The sequence below is a fragment of the Crinia signifera genome, chromosome 9 (genome assembly GCF_055691185.1).
Source record: "Crinia signifera chromosome 9, ASM5569118v1, whole genome shotgun sequence".
Taxonomy (NCBI): domain Eukaryota; kingdom Metazoa; phylum Chordata; class Amphibia; order Anura; family Myobatrachidae; genus Crinia; species Crinia signifera.
Genome location: NC_139225.1, coordinates 69,404,815 through 69,419,066, shown reverse-complemented (window position 1 = coordinate 69,419,066; position 14,252 = coordinate 69,404,815). Strand labels below are relative to the sequence as shown.

The 14,252-nt window shown below is 42.7% G+C and overlaps 1 protein-coding gene across 1 annotated transcript; it reads right to left on the bottom strand.

The window, feature by feature from the left end:
• Positions 1–1,939: 1,939 nt before the first annotated feature.
• Positions 1,940–13,370, bottom strand: LOC146035602 (protein Wnt-11b). Its single transcript, XM_083159141.1, has 5 exons — positions 12,867–13,370; positions 9,118–9,353; positions 5,617–5,894; positions 4,068–4,360; positions 1,940–2,580 (listed from the first exon to the last, which is right to left on the bottom strand). The coding sequence occupies exons 1-5, from the start codon at positions 12,935–12,937 to the stop codon at positions 2,406–2,408; spliced, it is 1,053 nt and encodes a 350-aa protein (XP_083015267.1). The 5' UTR covers positions 12,938–13,370; the 3' UTR covers positions 1,940–2,405.
• Positions 13,371–14,252: the final 882 nt, after the last annotated feature.

The window sequence follows — 14,252 nt, the reverse complement described above, 5'->3', positions numbered from 1 at the left end:
GAAGCAGTCCAGGTTTTAGGGAGGTTGAATAAGCTTGCCCTGCACTATTCAGACGGCTATGCCGCTTGCTGCGGCTTTGCAAACTTACGGGACTCCGGAGCGTACAGCTGGTGACGTCACCTGCCGGCTTCTTCGTTTGCGGCTCTGCGGTATCGTCTGGCAGGGGGTTGCTTCTCCTCTTCTGCTGGGGGGCTTCTTGTGCTTAAACCAACGCGTTTCACACGCAAGGTGCTTTGTCAAGATCCTTGACAAAGCACCTTGCATGTGAAACGCGTTTGTTTAAGCACAAGAAGCCCCCCAGCAGAAGAGGAGAAGCAACCCCCTGCCAGACGATACCGCAGAGCCGCAAACGAAGAAGCCGGCAGGTGACGTCACCAGCTGTACGCTCCGGAGTCCCGTAAGTTTGCAAAGCCGCAGCAAGCGGCATAGCCGTCAGAATAGTGCAGGGCAAGCTTATTCAACCTCCCTAAAACCTGGACTGCTTCTACCTACTCACAGAAAGAGTGTAAACATATTTGGTCAACTTTTATTTTATTTTTATTATTATTATTTTTATTTTATTTTTTCATTTTTTCCATTTATCTTTATTTATAACCCTTCTCATTGAATTGCATTACTACCTCTCTTTATCTCTACCTTTTCGTCCCAATCTCATAAACTAACCCCCCCCCCACGTGATCCCTACCCCAATTGTCTCATGGTCTGCCCCCTATTGTTTTCCTATCCCATCCCCCCCTAGCGCCTGATCAATGCTGTGCATCTGCACAACATATATACCCAACTAAAGCTTCCCAATCAGGCTGCTCCTACCCACGAGCGCAAATCCTATAAAAAGGATTCCATCCTTTTACAAACCCAGATTTTTACCAATACATTTAAACCGTTCTATCATACAGTCTACTTAGATTACAAATCCTATTTCCCATTGTTGCTTAATGTGGATAAATCCAATAAGGCAGAGTCATTCTGAAGAGAAAAAGGAATTAGCAGATAATGCCCAAGAGTGCTTTGTTGGACTACTGATAATGGCCAACACTATATGGAAATAGAGGTTAAGACTGGTAAATGCCATTTAAGAAGTAAACACATTACTACAAACAATACTGTTGATTTAGCAAACAAAAGCTAATCCATCTCATGTAGTGTGTGTTCAACCATAGTTTGTGATGCTCATAAAAGTCCACCCCCCCCCCCTTCCCTTTTACTCCACACATCTTTCAAGGACCAATCTGGCTCTCGTATATACATATACACACACAGAATATATGGCTAAGTACTTTTACTGAGCTGTATTGATTCCCATTAAAGAACCTTATGTTAAACGGCTACAAGAAAAATATAAAAAAAAAAAACTTAAACACTTAGACCTTGAGATTCCTGAGCATGGACATGAAGCTGGAACCCCCACAGAGTGCAGCTTGGGGTTATAGGACAGCCATAAATCAAACGGAAGGGTTGTGGGGTCTGATGCCATGTGTGCTCTGGTGTTTGCAAGTATTTCTGAGATATTCCTGGAAGCTTGTCGGCACAGTGGGAGGGACTGGCTTTTCCCACTACATGGCTCTGGTTTGAAGCAACTGGGGAGAGATTTCAATCCCAAATAAAACTACAGGTATTTTGGGATGTTAAATGTTGGGATTCTGAGGATTGTATGCACTATGGGTGTATCCAAGGACCTCACCAATACAGAACAGGTCCCAAACTGCAGCAGCTGTCCTTTACCAGGCCCTGCAAAAAGCACCTGCCAAGTCCTCCCCCATACAGCTGTCAGGCAGCATACCCACAGGTGCAGGAAAAACAGTGCTGAAAGACCATTGCAGTACAGAGGATGTACGCCTTAATCTGAGGGGTTATCAAGCCTTAATGCAACCCTACAGACTGCTTCTTTATATGGCATAAACTCCTTTTACTAGTCATTTGCACAAGACAGATATCTGCAGCAGCAAAAAAAAGTTTATTAAAAAATATAGCTCTACAATTTATAAAATATATATTTATATATAAATATTTACACACCATAACAGTCTAAAATAGACATTTTTCTGAACTTGCACAGTGCAAATATATTATGTATTACACAGGTGCCTGCAGAACACTCATGTTCTGCTACAGTATTTATAAAATAAAAAAAAATAAAAAAAAGCTGCCCATATCAGCAAATCCTGTGCAGACGGTCGCTCAGCGGCCCCATTTTTGCAGTATTAGGGTAGTTTCTCAATCCCAGGACAATGAGTGAGATGTAGGATGATCTCTAACCAGCTGACGAAATGTCCCTGCATCTGTCGTCAATATAAAAAGTCTAGTTGTCCTAGTACCTGCTTTTTCCACCCTCAGATTCTCAGAACAGGTACTTTGCAATGTCTTAAAGGAAGCAGGTTGCCCATGCAATAATGATCACCATAGAGTTACTTGCAGACATATCGTTCTACTGTCCGCTCACATTTCTTGCACATGACATAACAGCACCAGAAATATTTGCACTGGCATCGCTCCACAATGGTTTCTGTGTAGACATTGTACCCACGGCCACAGCACATCAGGTTACAGCTGTCACTGCCCAATGAGGTTTTGTTGCATAGTCTGAAATGGAAGGAATGAGAGGTCATGGTAAGTAGTGAACTCTGCAGAATAGGCTTTGGTACACTACATACATTTTGTACATGCTTGCACTGTTATTGCAGTTATTGAGGGGAAGGTGTCTCACAGCATGCTGTAAGAGGACATAAGGGGCTTGCGGGATTTTCTGGCGATAGACCAACTTGCTACAGGTTTACTTGCCATCAATATACCTAGCTCTTTCATATTTAAAAAAAAGTAATGTAAAGCATAAACTATAGCCAGCCACTTATGAACTATATATTTTCGTAAAACTGTTATCTAAAGGTTATTCCGTAGACTGGATGTATACAGAATGGTGGTTCGCAAACATTTGAATCAGCTCTATAGACTAAGATTTTTTTTTTTTTTTTTTTTTTTTAAACAGCACCCCTATGCCAAAAGCTTTATTGTGAAACTAGAAAAATGATTAAAATTGTGTTTATATTATCCTTAAGGTGTGTACACACGGCAGATACTGCCGTGAGATGCGAGTCCCGACGTGATCTGATCGCATCGGGACTCGCATCTCACGGCATGCTAGAGGGGCACAATTTACACTATATAGTGCAGATCTGCACTATATAGTCTTGCCTGCCCTCTCTATCTGGCTGCCGATATGCGCTCACACAGGAGTGCGCATCGGGCTCGGAAGCCTTAAAAAAGCATGCGATTTGGCTTCTGATGTTGCCTATATCGGGAACATCTGAAGCCAAATCTAACCGTGTGTACACACTATTAGAGTCACTTATTAGTGAGGGACTGGATTTGCTTTGCTTTGTTTACATATGTACATTATGGTAAGACAAAAGCATTGGTTTTGCCCTTTAGATGGACAATAATAATTTAAATTGTTCATGTGCCAACATTAAAAGCCCCCCATGCTTATGGCCAAGGCACCCCAGAGTACCGATGGAACATAGTTTGGGAACCACTCTATATAGTATGCAAAGGTATAAAGAAAAAGGCTTTCATTGTGTAAATCTGGCACTGGTAAACCCACAAAAATAAAGCAATAAGGGAGACTGGCAATTTAGTTCAGGTGTGGTAAACTGCAGTGGCCCAAAAACATGATTTCAGAGTTAAGCTGGATACACACCTACAGATTTGTCTGTCCAATCTGTCTGGTGGAAACAAAAATCTGGTAACGTATGGGAGCATATGAGAATGAACCATTCGCTCCCCAAAAGGAAAATAGACCAAAACGACTGTTTGGATCCATTTCTTAAATCAAATTGATTTCACCAATTTATCTGAATGACTTGTCTGTTTTCCATTGTTTGGGAGCAAATAGTCGATTCTCATTTGCTTCCATACATTACCAGATTTTTGTTCTCATCGCATAGATTGGACAGATAAATCTGTAGGTGTGTATCCAGCATTAGTTTTTATTCAGAGGGTACATTATATTGCAAACCAGAGTAGACAGAAACGAAGGAGAGATAAGAGAACTCCTGCAATGATCATCTTACCTATCTTGTGTTCCATAGGAGCCTAGGTTGGGATTTCTGCTGCAATAATCAGGGGAGCTGTTCAGATACACCAGTTCGGAATCTCTAACTGGCCGGATGTCCAGCTCCTTGTGAACTAAATGCTTGCGACTTCCCATCTGTCTATGGGTGACTTTAGTTGCTGCCAAGTACTTTGATTTCAGTTCATCAGCGATGTGTGGCAAATCCTGCAGCCCCTTCCAGCAGGTCTTCACAGAACATGACCCAGATACACCATGGCACTTACACTTGGTCTCCATGGAATCCATTAGTACCTTCATAAAAAAAAAAAAAAAAAAAGGAAACCGCCAATTTAATCGACCGTTCACTAGACACTGCGTTCCACACTTTGTAAAGAAGCAATATAGCATTTAGGCCTGTTCACACCTAACCACTTTTATGCATTTATTAACATACAATAAAAAGACATTTAATGGGTACACAAGAGTCAGTAATGCGTTCCCACCATTGTGCTCTGTAATTTTACCCCTGCATTTAACGAAGCATGCCTTGTTTCTCAAGCAAGTGCTGTACTATAAATAAAAACAATGCATGGACAAATGCAGGCTCCTTTTGTTGTGTTTTATCCCTTTTCCCAGGGTGTGAGTGTAATCAAAACCTTAGGGCTCTGCATCAGATCATTCAGCCTGGTATATTAGTCATTGCTGCTTCTTACAATATATAGCATTGCAGGTTTTAAAGTCAACCAATGGTTAAAGGCTAAACTTAATAATGTTAAAAAAAAATTGTAACTTAAGAAAATTAACCAAAAAAACTACCATATGTCAACTAAGTTTAGCATTGTGCTTATAATTGCTACACATCTTGTATGTGAGCCACTGAATTATACTTTGGAAATAGAACTTTGGAATCTCCTGCAATTACTCCCTTGCTTTAAATGCCTTATGGCATGGGTCTTCAAACTGTGGCCCTCCAGATGTGTGTCCCAGCATGCATTGCCACATTTTTTCCTATAAGAGCATGCCAAAACTGTCAGGGCATGCTGGGACATGTAGTTCCACAACATCTGGAGGGCCACAGTTTGAAGACCCATGCCTTATGGTATAATATTACACAGACATCATTAGACTTCCATACAAGGCTAATTATTTATTAACGTTAGCAGTCCTTACAGTGGCCTATTTAGAGAGGAGGCCTGTGTGCAGCCTCCTTGGTCAGGCCCCCTCCTCTGTCAGGAGCGATGTTGGGGGCAGTAGGGTCTGAGGTCTCTAGTACTCAAACACTACTGTGCATTAGGGGACCTCCGCTGTGCTGTGGAGTCTAATCACTAGAGCACTCAGACTCCACTGCGCATGCTTAGATTGCCAAGGAAAATGGCTGCCATGTCCGTTTTCTAGCGATTTCTGCATTGCCACTGCCGCAGGACTCCTGAGGGTAAGTATTTCCAAAATGGGTGCAGTGAGTTTGGTGTGTGCCCCCCGTGCACCACACACACTGCACCCATTATAGATACAGCATTGAGTCCTTTCACTAGTTACATTTCTGCATTAAAAACCATACAAAATTTTACCTGTCTACCAACTGCATTGTTGTGTAAATTCATTAGTTTAGTAGCTTGGGTGCTGGACTTGCTAGACTTCATTGGGGCATCAACAAAGGCAGAACCCATCTGTAGGCCGTAACGCAAATTGTCTCCACATCCGCCCCAGCGGAAGCTTGGTCCAGGTACCTCAGCAGGCGTAGCGCCACAGGAGCATGTGGGCAACTCCCCTGAGGCGCAGGCTCGAGCAATTGTGTGACTTATAGTTGCAGAGGCCAAAGAAAATACAAAGGCAGACTCTCTGGTTCCTAGAATAAAAAAACAAACAAAAACAGACATTTAGAAAAAGAAGTTTTTAAAGAAATGGCATGCAAAAAATATAATCAACTATTGAACACAAGAAAAATCCAAGTATCTAGGGGAGAAAAAAAAAATGTTATATTTACATATATTCCATTGTAAGACCTGGCACACTTGGAAACATTTAACAAAACCATGTTGTGAATAGACTAAAGGAATGGCAAAAGCTACTGTGCTCTAAACATTTGGAAGGAAACTGAACAGATTTATGTTCTCCTACTTAGGATGGTATTAAATGCATGCGAATGTATCGGACTGTCGGAAATATCGGCACACATCTATTCAATGCAGCCGTTTCCGACCACATTGAAGCTGCTCAGATTTAAATTTCTAAAAAGTTGAATCTGTATGGTTGGAGACACGGTTTGTCAAATCCGCAGCCATTTCATAAAATACACATGGATTCATACGTCAGAACATTTGACAGTTGGAACATAGAATACGGTTGGTCCATCTGCCGAAAATGTTTTGACCGTTGGATTCAACATTAAATACCCCTTTAGTAAACCAAAAAAAAAAAGGGGACTTCTATATACTGAATGTTTATCCATTGAGTGAATTGTGTACCGTACATTATTATTGTAAGGCTTCCACAATATATTTAAACCTATATCTTACTGGCAATTTAAAGTTGGATTGAGTGAACCCAAATTTTGAACTTTTAATTTGGCTTAAATATGTAAAACTTCTAGTTGATTTAGGGACCCTTAAATTGAAAACTGTTAAGGTGCCCATACACTGCCTGCGATGTCTTGCAGCAGTGTACGGACACCCGATACCCTGCAAGCCGCCCGGGAAGGTAGCACGCGATTCCTCACAATTTGTTGTGATGGATCGCATGCGTCCCTGCTTCCCGCCCATCTCACCACCAGAAGGGAGGTCTGACATCCAGCCGGTCCGACCACCTGCTCGGGTCTGATGGCATGTCAGGAACAGCAGGTTTGGTCCGATTTAATGGCCCGATTGGTCGCAATCGGCCCAGTGTATGGGGGAACTTACACAATTAAAAAATGTAATTCACTGAATAGCGCCAGGAGAGAGCTCCCAGAGCTATTAAAATCAGTGCACTGTTTAGTCGCGAGAACTAGCAATTTCCAACTTAAGTGCACCCCCCTGCAATGCGGTTTGCCCCAACACAAAAAACTGCATCACGGACCTAAGGATCTGGGGTGCATGCTTAGAATAGCTTCATGAGCCCCCTCTCGATACTTTTCACAGCAATGTGAATTGAATCGATCCCATAAAAATGTTGAAACCCTCGACAGCTGCATATGGTAACATGGGCTATAAACATGTGCCATATATTTACAGCACATAAGAATGGCTGCCATGCTCTTCTAGAGAATGGTTCCTGACTGCTCATTCATGTCTGCACAATGTTTGATGGAAAAGTGCAGTGTCTATAGGATGTGGTGCTTTTGCTTGTGCAATGAATAGGTCCCTTTAGAACAGAGACGGAGCTATTGAGAATAAGCATGCCCATATTATCAGAGTAAAGAAAAGAATGAGGCAAAACAAAACCACAGCACTATTTATACTCTAGGTGGAGCTGGTGAGAGTTCCAGTTAGTGTTTAATAAACAGTTAAAATCTATCTAGTGTGTCACCGAAACACTGCCATCTGTTGGCAAGTGAAACTACATCTTTCACATTAGCTACCTTACTAGCTTTCAAAGCATTTGCTTCGAGCGGGCTTACTAGTAATATATATGTACCCTCTTTCTGGCTCCTTATTTTATACAAATACCTTCTTCTGGCAACCTATAAAATTCCTTATTGAAGTTCCCCAATAGTGCAGCAAAAGCAGGGATTCCAGTTTGCTGGTGGTCTACTTCCCCCCTACTCTGAATTAATAGAATTGACATGTATATGTCTATGTAGGACCTCTGGGTGACCCGAGAGAACACTCCGTAGTTTACAGCTACATGGCACCCGTTGTTCGAAATTAAGTCCTCACAATCTGCTGAATGCTGCTGAAATTGGATTCATGTTTGTTTTCTCCACTGGCTGAGCTTTTCTAGTCACCCCCGCAGCAAACTGGCCCTTCTCAGGTATTCTTTCTATTAGTCTTCTAAGGCTAAACCCTCTCCCCCTCTTCCTCCTGTCACTTAACCTACACCCCCTTTTTTGTGGGGGTCTTTGATTTTGTTGGACTGATATTGGGTAAAGTTTCAATGGTACTGTTAGTATGTTTTATCAGTATTTATGATTTGTTTATGTAGTGTGTAATCTTTAGCTTTTCTATTGTACTGCTTTGTGACTTTTGTATTTTTCTAAATAAATCTCACATTGCAAAAAAAAACACAAAAAAAAAAACACATTCCTTCTGTGTTTGTGCATGTTCGAAAAAGATGTAGTGTCACTCTCTGCCAGCAGATGGCAGTGCTTGGGAGACTCATGGACACTTTTTAAAAATGGCCAATGTAACTAAAATCACACATGTTCAGTGACTGCAACTGAAGCCCTGTTTTTGCTGGAAGCAGGGCAGCTTTCTGGGATTTTGTGCTGGCTTACAGGGCTAATAGGATAGCCCCCGGGGGTCAATTACCCACGATCAATTATTATGGGTAATTGGATCTCTCTTTGTTTGCAAATAATCTTAACTCTTGTTGATAATTTGTAAAAAAAAAAAAATGTGTTTAAATGATTGAGAAAAAAATAATAATCGATATTTAGCAGGCATTTATCCAAGCTCAAAAAAGACATAACATTTCGAGACAAGTTACCAAGCAATCAGCTCCTGTCATTTTTTAAACAGTCTGTCAAATGTAAGACTGAAGCCAAAAGCCAATTTTTTATCGCCAGTCTTTGATAAATAACCCCCCGAACTTAAATACATTTTATGTTAGGAACACATGCTGAAGTGCTCCTGATCACAAGTTGCATAGTCAATGTTGTCATAAAGGGATTAAAGATCTTTTAAACATTGAATATTTCGATCTCAGCGCCTATTTATTTTTACAAATGCAACTTTCCTTCAGTTAAAAAGAATACAATTGATGTTTTATCACTAGCTTAAAACAGAAACACTAAACGGACTTCCTAAAAGGGAACCTGTAGGCTGAAAATTAGAGGGGAAATGATTTACAGTAGGGCAAGTTGCCCTAATGAACACTTAAGTGATGACATCCCAACCTGCCGTTTCATTGCTCTTATATGGTCTTTACCTTACCTTTTAGCAAGTCTGGAGTAAAGTGTGGTGCAAGGTCAATTGATGAACAGTTCCATCGCATGTCAGAGAAGGACATCTGACAGGTCAGTTTTGTCTGCTTAGCCGCAGTAACAACACTCTGCATAAGCTCCAAGTTCCTCTTACAGAGTTGTGTTTGGTCAGGAACGAGTCCTTCAAGTAGGCTGCAGTGCTCACTCTCATTCCAGGCTACCGAGCTGCCATTTATTGTCAGACCCCTAAAAGACACCCAAGAGTCAAATGAGAAGATGAACAAAGCATAACTTAGAAAAAGTAATGCTGCATACAATGGCATGCCAAAGGAATTTTTTAATAAATACAGAGAAAAAATTGTTACTTTAATGCAAATGAACAGCTGTCAAATGTATTAATAGAAAAAAACCTCAGTAAGGATTAGCACTATCACCTTGCCCAGTTACTAAAATACTAGTACACTACTTAAAGACTTTGAATGACGGATGACGCACCAACAGTGGGGTTACCGACACACAGGGGCTATTCTCCCTTGTGGAGGTCCATGATCCCCATAGAGGGAGAATAGAACCTGTGGCAAGCGTAGCAAGCCCGCAAGGACCTTCTTTGCACTCGCCCCACTGTCGGAGCACTGGCAGTCGGGATCCAGATGTCGGGATACTGACTGTCAGAGGCGCATACCACACCCAAACAGATACACAGGGGAACAGGCCTGCAAATTAGAGATACATATATTTGGGCCTGAGAGAATATATGGGGTCTGTTTGAGTTGGGCACACAATGCATCAAGAACACATGCTAAAAATGTAAAATAAAACCAAGAAAGTGTTTTATATAGTATGCTGCTTAAGACTTAAGATGCATCCACCTAAGGGTATCATATGTGTCAGGAGAAAAATAGTAGGATATGCTCCAGGTTGGTGCTAGCATAGACCAGTAACATATGTGGTTTATGCCAGATGTGACTTTATTGATAAAACAACAGAAATAAACAGCAACAATAATTATGTGTATCCATAGGCGTGCGCAGCACATTTTATTAGGGGGTGCACTGTCAGAGCGGTGTGCGTAGCACCACCTATTGGGCATGTCTAACACACCATTGGGTCTGTCTAACACCGCCAATCAGGCGTGCACTCACTACAATATAAAACGTCTCTCAGCCACACCATTATATCCTGCCTATTTCAGTTTTAATCTTCTAATTACTCCATGTAACAGTAGTACATGCAAATAAAGTCAATATCATATCTGGATAATACAGATATGTAGTATGACAATTGTGTAATACAATTAATAATGCAAAACACAAATGATTGATGGGCGCTTATTTTAATGGAATACAGGTCTAAAAAGCAAAAGTCTTTGGTAAAATGTATTGCTGGTATTACTAGCAGCAATAAGTGTGGGGTGGGGGCACAGCATTAGGGGGTGCCTGTGCACCCTTAACACTCAATTTCCGAAGCCTATGTGTGTATCGTATAAGTGGGATGGTTCTAGAAATGGCTACCAATAGTCAACAACGGGTATTTTGCACCAGATGTCAAGTACCCACAAGATATACGCCTCCTGGCAGGCATATGGGTCTATGGTATGGTGTGGTGTGCATGAGCCGCTTTCCAGTACACACTATCAAGATATTTGCAAATGATATGCACAATACCTAGTTGAGCAAAATTATTGTGCCTATCTTTTAGCATGTACCCACTATAGTTAACAATGCATGCTCCCACGGGTCGCTAATGATACCCAGTCATCTGAACATGCGATCAAATCTGAGTTCATCATTAGTGGGGGGCCGGGTGACGTCTCTGAAAGATATTCAGTGTTTTAGCGCTAGATTGTTCCTCTGGGAGTTCAAGCGATATTGTTAGCTACTGAGTGTGTACTTAAGCCAGGTACACACTAGAAGGTTCGCTCCATGAGATAGATCGTAAATGATTTCCCTTGAACTCCTGGTGAACAATATAGTGCAAAAACATTAAATGATATTGTTCAATGACATCAGGTTCCCGCTCCGTAAATGCAGTGATTGGAGATAGTCAAATTGAGCTGCAAGTACAGATGACAGGACATCCTTACCGACCCGTGGGATATTATAGTTAACGATATTGAGCATACACACATAACCAGTGGCAGCTCTTACCAGTGTAGAGGGGGTATGCCGCAATGTGGCCTCCCCCCCCCCCTCCGCTGCTGTCCACGTCCAGCAGTGCCCCCAGGCTCCTCCCGTCCACGCTCCCGAGTCCCCTGCATGGGGCCAGCGCATGCACAGTAACTTCAAACATACTGCACATGCGCTGGCCCAAGCCTCCGTGGGCTGCCTTTGCAGCAGCCCCTGGAGGCTTGATCGGGTCCCCTGGTTCCGGCGCATGCGCAGTATGGTCCGCGATACTGCGCATGCACAGAACCCGTATTGGGAGCTGCTGCACATTTGCACAGAGAGGCATCCGGGAGGGAGGGAACACCTCCCAATGGGATTGCCTTGAGTGACAGGCAGGTCAGAATTCCAATAGGAAGTCACTGCCAGTCAGTGAAGCCAGAGCAGTCTCACAGACTGCATATGGCTTCACTTTAGGCAGAGAGAGTGGCGGATTTTACCTGGGGGGTCGCAGCCCTGCAGCCCATAGGTAAAAACAGCCACTGCACATAACAATATTACAACCAAAATTGCTCACAAGGGCCAAAATAAGCCATATTGTTTAATATATCACTTAGTGTGTATGGGGCTATATAAAGGCCCCCATACACTACGGTGACTTCTCGCCTCACACAAGTCACATGCAGTGCTCCCTTACGCCGCCTGGCACCTTCCCAGGAGGCGCGATTGTATGTGTACTTTGTGCATATGATATATTGCATGCAATCCCAGAAGCAATCCACTGTTTCTGCTGCAGCTGGGACTCAGAGTATCTGGTGCGATGCGTATGGTACCGCACATTGCATCCGACACGCTGTCAGGCATCTGGAATTTGGGTTCTTTTCCTGTGATTGCAGCAATTAATCACAGGATAGAACCCAAATTTCAGGTGACTGTCAGAGGGTCTGATGCAACGCGCAGTCCCATGCACAGTGCGTCGGGCACTCCAAGTCACCCCTGCTGCAGAATCAATCTCTTGAATTTTGTTTGAGCCCAAATTGCAGGTAAATCGCCCAGTGTATTAGGCGCCTTAAGCATAGGAGGTCAGAGAAGCAAAATGCAACTGAATGGCTGTTCTAAGCACTGGCAGTACAGACATGCATATTTTATATCCAACCCCATAGTGAGCAGACAGATAACAGAGCAGCCAGGCTGTGGCACAGCATCAGTTGGTACACAGGCTAGATAAGCAGTGGCTCCTGTGCAGATGAAGGGGCTTTGAAGATTACATTACTTAAGAAAAAAACAAAAAAATTAGCCAAGTGGTAGCGGAGCACACTGGCACTGCACACAGAGCACAGAATAGCCATTTGTTCTCTGCTCATTATCTACACAAAAGCCACAGGCCACTGAGATAATGGAAATAAGAAACTAGTTTAAAGCCACCAAATATATCACCATAAAGCTAGAAGAAAGGGGTCTATAGCTCAGAGGACTCATTTTCAGAACAAAAAAAAAATAAAAAAAAAGTAAACTGCAGTTTTTAAACTTCCCATAGATAACTACCAAGAAAGGTGTACAGTATTGGGTACAGTGGCAGCAATATAGCATGTTAGCATAAACTGGAATACCCCAGAAGACTGGACCACCTCCATGTAAGTGCACAGTATATACTTACAGCCAGTGGATGGCACCACACGGTCCGATCCAGCAGACAAGTAGGGAGATCCAAAAACGAAATAAAGCCATTTCGGGCAAACGTGAACCCTGGTGAACAATAGTGAAAAGTCCGTGATTTGTAGAGATTAGTGTCAAAGTGGTGACTTCCAACGAGAGGTGTGTAAGATCCCTGAGTGTGAATTCCAATGATAGTGCTGAGAAAGTGTTTCTATACAAGCATTAGCCCCCGCCCGCTGTCACTTCATCGGCAGAATCCTCCTCACATTACTGACTGCAGAGTGAGGGTGAGCTGCTGCTGCCGGTGGCTTTTATACCACCCGGCTACGTCAACGCCCCGCCCCCAGAGCAGGATCTGAGAAGCGCAGGTGAGATCTTCCTCTTCTGTTACTGTATGTATGTAATGTATATATGTGAGTGAGAGTGTGTGTGTGCATTTATGTGTATGTATATATCCAAATAAGCAGCAATTTCCCTCCTTCCTGTCCTGCCCCCATATAATGTGACTACTCTTATGCTTTATGATGAGTCCGGAGCTCAGGTTAATGTCTTATCAGACCAGTGCTAGAGAACCAGCAATGGCTCAGACAGCCTTCACACATGCGCTAAATGATCAGGGAAGTGAATATAGTTCCAGTAATTCGGAATAAAACGGATTATAACACGAGTTGTGCTGCTAACTGTAAATAATGAATGACACAAATGACTGCAGTTTCGATCGGTGACTAATGAAAGTGTTATAGCAGCACCTCTCCCCCATGTGTGATACCAGAGAAAACATTATTATTAGCATTAACGAGATTAAGTTGACAGTATAAAATGTGCAGAATTATTTTCCCAGGAGAGTGAAACCTTCGCCCAGGGTATTACTATGGCACCATTCTCTGGTGCAGAACGTATAGGCAGATTTGTGGGGTGGGAGATAATAGAGTATTTTTCTTCCCAGACTTTAGTGCAGTGGTTCCCAACCTTTTTTCTCTCCCGTACCCCTTGATTAGGCTTTTCATTGATAAGTACCCCCTCCTCTCATTTTGAAGTATGGACAGTACTTAGCGGTATGCGGATCCTTATGCATGTCCTTATATTAAGGAGGAGCGGAGGAGTAGTATACAGCAAGGAATCATGCCCTTCTGTGCCTAGAGACTCATTGTGTACTATCTCCAGGATTCCCGCTAACACCAGTAGGATTAATGCCGCTGCTTCCTCCACCTTTGTCAGTGCTGGGCAGATGAAGGCTGATGTCTGAGGGCAGCATGGGAAGCTCCCAGTGGATTGCTGGTCAGGCATATGACACAACATGGTTTGTCTCCATGGCAATGGGTATTCTTCTGCCATCAAAAGACCTTTTCCTCGTCCGCCATTACCAATATTATTTTCAAGTATCACC

Coding starts and splice junctions, on each gene's coding strand:
- LOC146035602 (XM_083159141.1), bottom strand. CDS start 12,937: ATGGCTTTATTTCGTTTTTGGATCTCCCTACTTGTCTGCTGGATCGGA. Junction 4,361..5,616: donor ACAATGCAGTTGGTAGACAG/GTAAAATTTTGT, acceptor TTTTTTATGAAG/GTACTAATGGATTCCATGGA. Junction 2,581..4,067: donor TCCTATGGAACACAAGATAG/GTAAGATGATCA, acceptor CTTCCATTTCAG/ACTATGCAACAAAACCTCAT.